This window comes from Balaenoptera acutorostrata, chromosome X (genome assembly GCF_949987535.1).
Source record: "Balaenoptera acutorostrata chromosome X, mBalAcu1.1, whole genome shotgun sequence".
Taxonomy (NCBI): domain Eukaryota; kingdom Metazoa; phylum Chordata; class Mammalia; order Artiodactyla; family Balaenopteridae; genus Balaenoptera; species Balaenoptera acutorostrata.
In genome coordinates, this window is record NC_080085.1 from 27,564,222 (window position 1) to 27,576,326 (window position 12,105).

General features: G+C 38.7%; 1 protein-coding gene across 5 annotated transcripts in view; it reads right to left on the minus strand.

Moving 5' to 3' along the window:
• Positions 1-12,105, minus strand: part of DMD (dystrophin) — a 2,123,648-nt gene that overhangs the window by 35,756 nt on the left and 2,075,787 nt on the right. For all 5 annotated transcript variants that reach the window (XM_057539128.1, XM_057539123.1, XM_057539125.1 and 2 more), the window contains 2 exons: positions 1,489-1,732; positions 499-622 (listed from right to left, as the gene is read on the minus strand). In XM_057539128.1, the coding sequence (XP_057395111.1) occupies positions 499-622; positions 1,489-1,732 (368 nt within the window). The remainder of the gene's footprint in view (positions 1-498; positions 623-1,488; positions 1,733-12,105) is intronic.

Genomic DNA, 12,105 nt, shown 5'->3' on the forward strand with positions numbered 1-12,105 from the left:
ACCACACACCTCTGCCCAATATTCATGTCACTATAATGTGACTCCAACCTTCCTCTGCAGCCTTACTTCCTCCCCCACCCCACCTCCTGCTTGGACCCTATCTATCTAACTGGACCATTGGCTCCTTCCTGCCCTTGGCCCAAGACCCTCATCTCTACATCTTCAGTTATGCTATACCTTCTTCAACATATGCTCAGTTCCTACTCCATCCTTCAAAACCCTTCACAAATATCAATTCATCGAGAAGCCTTCTCTGATCTCCGAAATGAGTGAAACTTTAATACCACGTTGCCTTGTTCTGACTAACTGAATAGCCAGTCCTTTGCGGGCTAGGACTATGTCTTTCATCTTCATACCCCAAAGGCATTTATGACAATCCCTTGTCCAGAACCGATATTAGATAATTTAGCGGATGATTTAAACCTCTGAGCGAACAGTTCACCATTTCCAGACCTTACGAGAGAACAAAATCCAGGAGTAGCTCAGACAGACACTTACCCATGGATTCTGAAGTCTGACTGCCAACCACCCGGAGCAGCATAGGCTGGCTGCTGTCTGACCTCTGAAGAGACGTAGAAGGAGAGGACACCGTTGTACCATTCACCTTGGCCTCTGCCTGGGGCTGAGGCATCCAAAAGAAAAGAGCATTATTTTTCATAATAAACACTCAAACAAATATATACCTATTACAGACGCTCAAGACTCAGAAATTACGACTTTTCCTACTTAGAAACCTCCCAAAGATGGTTAAATTTGGGAAATTGCCCTGTTGATAAGATCCATGGATACTGTCTGTGTACCTGAATTGTACCCCCTTCTATGTTTGATAAAACATTACAGCTACTGTGGAATAAGATATAGAAAATCATTAGCCTAAATAACTGAAAGATTTAGAAGCTCATGTGAGAATGGTGAAATCATATGAGACCACAAAAATGTAGTGGAGAATTCTTATTTTTGTGAAGTATTAAGGAACAAGATGGAGAGAACATATCTCAAAATTTAAAATTGCCAGAAAGCCAAGACTGTGTGCAGGCAGGGCCTCCCACAATGCAATATCCTGCTACATTTTCAATGGAGACTCAAAAAAATTATGTTTTAGGGATTATCAAAAGAAAAAACCCAAAGGCATACCAGAAAATAAGACTAATTGAAAAAAAAGAGTTCCATTTCAAGAGGTAAAATTTTCACTTTGAGATAACTAGTGGAAACCTTTCGGTATTTTTTTTCCCCAAGGTGAATTTTAAATCAGTCAAATAAAAGACATTTTTGCAGGAAACAATCTGGAACAACTATAAAATGACATGCTAGTTTTTCCTCCTCTTCTTATATCCCTTGATATCTAGCACTTTGCTAGGCACATACTAAGTAATTAACAAATCGGTGCTTGTTACAGCTCTGAAAAGGACTCGGAGTTCTAGTTGTTAGTTTGAAGAGGGGAAAATGATTTTTTGTAAATATCCCATGTTAGAGAGAGGTGGGTCTCACTTGCTCCAGCAGCTGCCTTAGCCTATGTAACTGGGACTCCAGCTGTTTATTGTGGTCTTCCAGGATTTGCATCCTGGCTTCCAGGCGGCCTTTGTGTTGACGCAGTAGCTTGGCCTCAGCAATGAGCTCAGCATCCCGGGGACTCTGGGGAGAGGTGGGCATCATTTCAGGAGGGGACGGCAGTGGGGATAGGCCTTTATGTTCATGCTGCTGCTTGAGACGATCATATTCTGCTTGCAGATTCCTGTTCGGCATCAAAGAAGTGGAAAAGAAAAAAAAAAACAAGAAAATTGAATATCATCACCAGATTTCTTATAAAATGGCAGAGAGATACATCTGACCACCACCAAACACAATAGCAAGCAAAAGGGAGGCACTTCATGAATGGTTTTTATGACGACGATTTTAGCGATGCTAAAAAAACAAAATAAAATTTGAAGCGTCTGCCCGGAATATGTGAGGGGAGATGCTTTTCAATCTTCTATACTCAAAGCCTTATGAGTGCTATGTTTACATAATTAAGCAGCAAAGGAGTTAATCATTTTGTAAATATTTCCTTATACTGTCATGAGATTATAATTCTTATACCTCTATCAACACTTTGGTTTGCTTAAAAAAATCATCAAATATTTTCAACAGCAATGTGTAAGAACATAATAGTAAGAGTGTACCCATGTACCCACCACAGCGCTTTAATAAATTTAACATTTGCCATATTTTCTTCAAATTTCTTTGAAGAAATAAAATATGACAGTTACAGCTGAAGCTTCCCCACAGATTCTCCTTACTATGATATCAGTTTCCCGCTCACCAGTGCCCCCAAGGAGATAATGCCATCCTGAGTTCCACATCCATCATTACCACGAATGCATCCACAAATACTAGCTTGCTGATATTCGGCTTTTTTTACCCTACATAAATGGCCATTTCACGTGATTCAATCTAATAGCATTATTTTGCATGTTCTTAAACTTTATGTTTAAGAACTTTGTTTAAGCATGTACATACCATTCTAAGAGTTGCTTTTTGCCTTCAACACCGTTTTGGAGATTTATCCACGTTGATACATAATAGTTCATGATTTTAACGGCTATAAGGTTTATTCTGCTGCTTGAATATGCCAACAGCATTCTCCTCTCAATGAACATTTAGGTTGTTTCCAACTTGTCACTATTACAAACAGTGACGCAATGAACTTCTGTCTACCTGTCTCCTTGGATACCTGTTTAAGAGATTCTTTACAGAATATATGTAGATGTAAAATTGTTGGGTTCTAGTAGCATCTTCAACATTGCTACAGATCACCAAACTGCTCTCCTAAGAGTTTTTATACCAATTTACTCTCCCACCAGTAGTGAGTGAGATTTTCCATTTGGTCACATCTTCATCAAATACTTGTTGTTACCAAACATTTAAGTTTCGGTTGATGGGTATATTTTAATGAGCACATCTCTGACTACTGGTGAGGCTGAACTTAGTCTGTTTTGGCTGTACCGCGTGGCTTGTGGGATCTTAGTTCCCTGACCAGGGATCGAACCCGTGCCCTTGGCAGTGAAAGCGCAGAGCCCTAACCACTGGACCACCAGGGAATTCCCCGAGGCTGAACTTCTTTTATGTTAGTTGGCTTTTCATGTTTCCTTACCCATTTCCCTACTGGGTTGTCTTTTTCTTATTCACATTCTGGGTATGTTCGAGATGCTTTTCCTTTGCCAGTTAATATGCACAGCAGATATTATCTCCTACACATATCTTAGCATAGCTGATCTTCAACTTTATTCTTGGCATCTTATTGTACAACAATTTTTAATTTCAAAACACTCCTCCATGTTTTCTGCTTTTGATGTTTTAAGAAAATCTTCCTTACACCTACATTTTAAAGTTTAAAATTTTGTTTTTCACAGTTAGGACTTTACCCAGAATCTTTTATGTTTGGTGTGAACATAAAATCTAATTTTACTATCCCCACATAGATAACTTATTAAGCCAGCCCCATTCATTGTATAGTCCACCTTTTGTCCACTGATTTCTATGGCATTTATATAATACATCAAGCATCCATAAATACACAAGTGTGCTTCTGAGCCCTCTATTCTCTGCTGTTGGTTTATCTGTATGTCCCTGTGCGATTCTGCACTATGGCTTTAAATACATTGTTGTCTGGTAGGCCATCTCACTCCCACTTTGTTTTGTCTTAAAAATTTTCTTGGCTCTTCAGACCTCTCTGATCATCCCTATGATTTTAGTGTCAAGATTTCATATTTCAGGAAAACGCTTGTTGAAATTCCGGGTTTGAATTACATTGACTGTACAGATTAAAATGGGACGAACTGACTTCGTGTTATTGAGTCTTCATATCCAGGAATATGGTGAAGCTCTTCAGTTATTCTAGTCTCCTTTTATGTCCATTAACAATGTTCTGGGACTTCCCTGGTGGTGCAGTGGTTTAGGAGTCTGCCTGCCAATGCAGGGGACACGGGTTCGAGCCCTGGTCCGGGAAGATCCCCCATGCCGTGGAGCAACTAAGCCCGTGCGCCACAACTACTGAGCCCACGTGCCATGACTACTGAAGCCTGCGTCCCTAGAGCCTGTGCTCTGCAACAAGAAGCCACCGCAATGAGAAGCCTGCACGCTGCAACGAAGAGTAGCCCCTGCTTGCCGCAACTAGAGAAAACCCATGCGCAGCAATGAAGACCCAACACAGCCAAAATTAAATTATTGAATTAAAAAAGACAAAAACAAAAACAAAACAATGTTCTGTAACTTCCTGTGTTTTTCCTCTAGCTTTTAGGTTGAATGCTTAAATCATTTTTCTTATTTTTATGTTTTTTAATAAATACACATAGGGGTATAGATTTCCTTCTTGCTTTAGAATTGCTGAGAATACAATTCCAACAGAGGACACCTGTTATTTGATACCCAGCAAATGAGCAGAACTCTTGATATCTTTCTTCCAGTTACAAAGAATACCAAAATAAGATGACAGATTTCTGCGGTTCACAGATGTATTTCATCGGGTTAGAGAATGTCCTACTCACAAATGTGGGAGATGTCTGTCTATGAGAAAAGACGTGAGAGGCAAGTGGTGGGCAGGCAAGAAGAGTTTTCCCACCGTCCCTCAGGGGGTGGCACGTCTTCCGAAATGCCTAGTTTCAAAATGCTGGATCTCTGCACCGAAGATGATTTTATTTCAATCCAATCTATTTTTTTTTTTTTGGTTTGTTTTTGTTTAAAGCTCTACCCTGTACCTAACGTTACAAGTTTTCTAGGAATTTGTTTAAAGTCGTACAGGAAAATCAATCTATGATCTTTTTCATTTACAGGAATATAGTATCCTATCTGTATTGATTGAAATCCTATCTGCTATCAATCTTCAAGGAGAGTTATATGTGCAGTTTGTTTCATAGCCATCTGCTTTGACAAAGCAGTAATAAGAAGAAATTCATTAAAATAAGTTTACCCTCAGCCAGATTCTACACATAGGCCCTCTGGGTGTGAACCACCATAAGTAGTTGTTCACATTAATTACATCTAATTTCTGGCTGCTTAATTGACAATCATCGAAATATTTCCGTGAACCTGAAGCAGCATCCAATGTTCACAAGGTTTCACTTGATAGGAATTATCTTCTATTTTTTTCCCTTGAAGTGTTCGCTAAAAGAAATCCACCTTCGTTGAAATGTCCCAGTTGATAACACCTTTTTATGTAGAATCCTATTCAAGACTTTTCTTTCTACCAGAGTGGGTCATCCACGATGTTCTTTTTGAAAACATTGTTTTTAGACATGGACTTCAGGACAGTACAACAAACGATTACTATCCTCCCACTTACTTTTCACAAAGTTACTGACAGGAGACCACCTTTTCCAGAGACGTCTTTCTCTGGGTCTAGTTTTCCACAGAGCTCTCCTTTACTGAGTTATTTATAAGTGCCCTTGTTCAGAAACCATGGTTTAATACATACAAGACACTGCACTTCTGTTTTTTATGCTTTCCACTGAAAAACAGAAAAAGCTCATTTGAATCAGCCAGGGCTTCCCAAAGCTGAGCTGTAAAGAATACCAATTGCTCTACATAGGCCTTTCTTGCCTTCCCAGATGTTTGAAATTTCTCTCGAGAGACCATTTCCTTAAAGATCCACATCATTCTTCAGTTTTGGAAGATTCTAGGCTCTTATTGCTTCAAATATTGCTTCTCTGCCGTTTCCTCCATTCTCTCTTCTGAAACTTGTACTACGTATATTTTAGAGTCTTGTGGTCAATTCCCCATCTTTCTTTAATTGCTTGTTTATATTTATCTGTTTTTCTTAGTGCTGTGTATAGTAAAGTCCTCAGAATCATCTTTTCAATTCCTTATCCTCTCTGACTGGGTCCAGCCTAGAATTTACCCTGTCTATTGAGATCAGTAGCTTCAATGATGATAGTTTTTAATTTCCAAAGATGTCTTTTTCAGATCCATCTGTTCTTCATCAATTTCTGTTTCTTAATTTGTTATTTTAATAAATGGTATTTCCTTACTTATGTCTTTGAGCATCTTAAATGTACTTACAATCTTTGTTGTACTGTTTTATCATTTTCTTTTCATCTAGGCTTAATTCATCATTTGATGGTCAGTTTGCAGGGGCTATCTCAAGTCTGCGTGTGTTTTGGATTTTGGTTTGGAGACATTTTGAAAGGGATAGGGTGTGTTTTCTGCTATATTTCGTGTTTGAGTGTTTTCCATTCTATTTCTCTCTCCTTCTGAACTGACTGTTCTCTGTCATGTGGTTTTATGGCTGCTTCCACTCAGGCAGCAGGGTCTCAGGGCCTCTAGTCTAGGGCTAGGTCTTACATTGGTCGTTTGAAGATCCTACATTGAGTGATATGAATGCAGTTATTGCTCATTTCATCACCAGGCAGCATGGTTCAGGTCCTGGCTTCAAGGCTGTAATGTTCCCCTTCTCAACCATACTTCTCACTTCTTCCCTAGGTTCTATGCATTAGGTCCATGGCTACATATAAGCTGTGGTCCCCTGCTGCAGTCCAAATTGTTCTCTTTTTCATCTTCCTTTGAAATATAAGTGAGTATGTGTCTCTCTCTCTCCAGGTGTGTTTTGGCAGGACCCTGATTTCAGATCTGGCTCTGAGCCCTGACCTGGTGAGGAGAATTTTAATTCCTGTTACTCCAACAGGAGTTTGAAAGTCCACTGACCAGCGTGTGAGCCCCACACACTGCTCACCACGTCCTGCACTCCCCCCCTCCCCGCAACTCCCCATTTCTGGTCCACAGAAATGTTCATCTTGTTTTCAAGCCCAGCTATGGCTTTTTAGTTTTTTTCACTCCATATATTACCTACCACTGCACAAATGGTAGGAGAAGAAGATGCCTTAAAGCAAAAGCTAACATTATCTTAATCAGAAACCTACCAGGACATGTTGATTTTGTAAATGTACAGTCAAGGTTCCCACAGTACTCGTTCAAATCTAAATTAACCAGAACAGGGTTCAGTGAACCAAACAAGTGACTTCCCCTAAACAAATATGTGGCATACATAAAACTTCTATTGAGCTCAATAACAAATTTATTTTGAGGGAATAGTTTTTTCTCCTGAAGCTCTGAGGCAGGACAAGCTGTCATGCCAAAGGTTCGAAAAGCCAGAAATAGCACCCAAAATAGCTCAAAAGGCGGTATCTTGGCCAGAAACCAAGTAAAACACAAAGTTCTTTGACTTGAGTCTAAATTCTCTTTTACAGGTATTTATAAATTTTGATGAAGATTACCAAGAAAAATTGATGTTCAAAGAGTTGAATTAGGGCTTCCCTGGTGACACAGTGGTTAAGAATCCACCTGCCATTGCAGGGGACACAGGTTTGAGCCCTGGTCCGGAAATATCCCCCATGCCGCAAAGCAACTAAGCCCGTGCGCCACAACTACTGAGCCTGCGCTCTAGAGCCCCCAGCCACAACTACTGAAGCCCGTGCACCTAGAGCCCGTGCTCCGCAACAAGAGAAGCCATTGCAATAAGAAGCCTGCGCACCGCAACGAAGAGTAGCCCCCGCTCGCTGCAACTAGAGAAAGCCCGCGCACAGCAACAAAGACCCAACACAGCCAAAAATAAATAAAATAAAATTAATTTTAAAAAAAGCTTTAAACAAAAAAAGAGTTGAATTAGAGATGATAACTTTTACTAAACATTTCCTAATAAATGTCATGGTTACAGAGCAGTGTTAGGGGTTGGGAAATGAAGCCAGTTAGCCCTTATGAACTAAGTCATTTTCTTAAATTTAAAAACTTCTATGCCAGTACCTTTTAAAGTACATCATAATGCTGGATTTTTTTGGATGCAGTATTTATAAAGCACATAGGGGATATCATTCCCATAAAAGATCAGTGAGATACCACTGTTCCAAGGTGAGTCATTTTAAACCTTAACCACAAGTACACAATCTGCTCATTTTAACAGTTGCCTGTCAATTTATATTGTTTGTTACCGATATATATTTTGCTTTTCTTGAAGTTATACATGTACGTTTCACCCCTATTGATTCTCTAATTGTTACATGGTATTTGTGGAGTCATTTCAATATAGATGAATATATGTCAGGGATCAGACAATGACTCCACAGAGAATCTGTTTAGGTTCTTGATTATCTTGTAAATTATATTTCTCTGGTAGCTCCCTAAAGAACACTAATTCAAATCCACTTCACATGGTTTCTGTCACCACAATTTCTTCCTGCAGCCAGTCTTGCTAAAAAAAAAAAAAAAAAAAAGGTCTCCCATCCATTATTAATTTCTTATTCTCCATAGAGCTTAAAAAAATCCCTCCATTCTACAACTATGTAGCTGTATCTGATTAATTTTATGTCATCATGTGTATAAATGTGGTTGTCCAGATACAAATTTACATTAAAAATTTTTTCCTAACTAGCTAATGGATATAAGAAACAAATCAAAAAAGAAAAAGAGAGAGAGAGAAATCAAATTGGCTTTACCTCTACCTGCTGAAAACATGAAAGCACCTGGTCCCTCTAGCAATCATAACAAGCTACATGCTAGTTATAATAAAGAACATTACAACAATCTTTGTGTAATTTCTATTCATTTACTGATGTCAACCAAGTGTTTTCAATGTAGGTCATGTACTCTTTAAATGGAACTTCCGTACCGTGTGTAATTATGTAACTGTTTGAAGATCACTTTCCAGTGGTCACTGTCTTAACAAGTCTTATACATTAAACTGTATATCAAAGCATGAGCACACACAGGATCCATTTCATAAAGTGGGAACAACTACAAAGGTCTGCATCTAAAAAGATTAGGCCCAGAGAAATCTAGCTTTACCCTCATACAGTGTTAAAAGCAGCTAAATCATATCCACCAATCTGGATTCAGGCAAATGTAGTAAATCACACAGAACTATTACAGCAACTATAAATCCAGCAAATTAGCAGTTTCTAAAAAAAAAAGGGAAAGACAAATTTCGCAGGCGTGAGGTATTTTAAAAACTGGAAATTGCACAGAGCCTTTTTCAATTATAATTAAAATATTTAAAGCTATACTGTAAAATTTTATCAAACACAAAGTCAAAAATACCCCTAAACTAGATGGAAAGAGACATTAATATGCCTTGGCACTACCAGTGTTAATTAGGGAGCCGCTCACAGGGTGGGAAGTAAAAATATGCATATTTTAGGTCTGCCTTAAGCAAAACTGTAAAAATGGCAGGAACCCCCAGGCTCTTATTTCTAATCCTCTTCTCTTAACATTGTCCCCTTGTAATGCATGTAGAGCTCTTAATTTCCAACCCCTTTCCTACTGAATAGACCTTACCGGGATTTTATAATAATGTACCATTTCTTCCAGTGATATCTGCATTTAAAAGCGATGTTGAAGCGGGACTTCCCTGGTGGCGCAGTGATTAAGAATCCGCCTGCCAATGCAGGGGACACAGGTTCGATCCTGCTCCGGAAAGATTCCACATGTGGCGGAGCAACTAAGCCGTTGCGCCACAGCTACTGAAGCCCGCACGCCTAGAGCCAGTGCTCCACAGCAAGAGAAGCCACCGCAACGAAGAGCAGCCCCTGCTCGCCGCAACTAGAGAAAGCCCACGCACAGCAACAAAGACCCAACGCAGCCAAAAAATAATAAATAAATAAATAAATAACTTTATTTAAAAAAAGCAATGTTGAAGCAAGTAAAGAAAAATAAGATAATTTTTTTGGGACACATGGCCTTTTTGCTGCCTTTTATCACCCATGGCTGAGGTGGAAATTGGAACAGGGTTTGAGAGCATGGTTCTGGAGTTAGAAAGACCTTGATTCACAGCCAGGCTCTGCCAGCTGCTGAGGCTGGGCAACTGACCTAAGCACTCACCCCACCAGGAGGTTCAGTGAGCCAGTGCAGTCTACATTCTCTATGTACAACTTTGTTAGAACCAGACCCAGCCCATTCTAAGTGTTCATAATTATTATGAGTTCTTTCTCTATATTGTGTACTCTTTGGATTTGGAACCTCAGGTGTGCTGAAAGCTTCTTACCAAAGGAAAGCACTTAAATTGTCTGAAATAAAAGCAATCTAGTAACACCCACGGAACTTGGCAGAATATATATATAGAGAGAGAGAGCGAGAGAGAGCGTGAGCACTTAGAAACTGATTCACCGTTTGCTCTCTTTAATTCTTGCCCCCCCCTCCCCAGTCATGATTGTAGCTACCCCAGAATCTGGGAATTGTTGTATATTTTCCATCATCTGTGCTATAGTAAAGTGTATCACAGCTGAGCATCTGGGCAAAATGAAATGACTGAGCTAAGATCACTAGGATGAGATTTCCTTAGATTTCACCAAATCTGCTGGGCATGTGACAGAATTATAAAATTTTGTCCATAGGTTACTGCTGTAATAAACTGTTCAGACCAAGTCTACAGGGTTAATGTACTTAGATATACTCTATTCTCAGGATTTGCCCTTGACATAGTGATCTATATCTTGCTTGAGCTCCATGAGACAGAACCTGACAGTATTAATTGGCTTTATTTTTTTTTTTAATCTTCAATGAGTGAGATATTTTTTCACAAATTCCTGATCAAGGACTAACACAGTATTGTCCAAGAATAAATGTATTAATCAAAAGTTCAACACAAGAAGTGAAGAATTCATTTAAAAAATCCTGTTATACCTGGAAATAAAGCAGACAAACAAAACCCAAGACAAATATGACCGTGACTAGTCTTAACCATACAAAAAGCATACTAGGATTGGAAAGCTTTTAGAAGTGAGGAAGTCTAGTGTCCAGGAATAGTACCACTGGGAAAAGTGTGTTTCAATTTTCAGACAAATACAGTAAAATATTAAACTTTCACTGTTTGTGGTCAGCAAAAATCTGTTAACAGTCTCTAGGAGAATCATAATTTTAGTCTTTGTGTGTCCTGGCTTGAATCCCTCACGAGTAGTTAAGACTTGGCCTTAAATTCTCCCAGTAAATTTATCTTGGTGGCCTATTTTTCACTTCCTGGCATGCACTGCTATATACTCTTGCCATATTTGATCCTACGGTCTCCTCTATTACAATGACAGAAACTACAGAATCATTTCTTTAAAGTAGGTCCCAGTACTCGTGCACAAATGTTCATGGCAGAATTATCCATAATAGCCATTAAGTGGAAACAACTCAAATGTCCATCAACTGCCAAATGAATGTTTTAAAATGTGGTATTTCTATATGATAGAATATCATTCAGTAATGAAAAAGAATGAAGTACTAATACATGCTACAACATAGGTGTCCCTTTAAAATATTATGCTACGTGAAAGAAGCCAGTTACAAAAGACCATGTATTGTGTTATTCCATTTATATGAAATGTCCAGAATAAGCAAATCCATATAAACAAAGAAGATTAGTGACTGTCTGGGGCTGGGGTGCGGTTGTTTTTGGAAGAAATGGAGAGTGATTGAAAATGGGTATGGGGTTTCTTTTTGGGGTGAGGAAATTGTTCTAAAATTGCTTATGTGACGATGGTTGCACAACTCTGTGAATATACTAATAACCAGTGACATATACACTTTAAATGGGTTAATTTTATGGTATGTGAATTATATCTTGATAAAGCTCTTATAAAAAATAAGTTCTAAATTCAAAATATTATTTCTCACAGCACAAAAGATTATTTCCCCAATGAAGTCAATAATTTTCTAATGCTCTCTCCTACTATGGAGGAATCAAGTTTAACCCGTGTACATAAGAGGAAGATGGTGTGTATATGCCTGCAGAATTATGTATGCAGACACTTCTCAGTATTTTTGGACAATGAATTTAAAAGAGAGCCCCCAAAAAAGCCCAGGAAATGTTCAAGTCTGGGTTAACCTAAACAACTTCAGTGTTTTCAGTCCAGTGGAAAATGATATAAAAGACAACCCACAGAGTGGGAGAAAATATTTGCAAACAAAGCAACCAACAAGGGATTAATCTCCAAAATATACAAACAGCTCATGCAGCTCTATGTCAAAAAAACAAACAACCCAATCAAAAAATGGGCCGAAGTTCTGAACAGACATTTCTCCAAAGAAGACATACAGATGGCCAAAAAGCACAGGAAAAGATGCTCAACATCACTAATTATCAGAGAAATGCAAATCAAAACT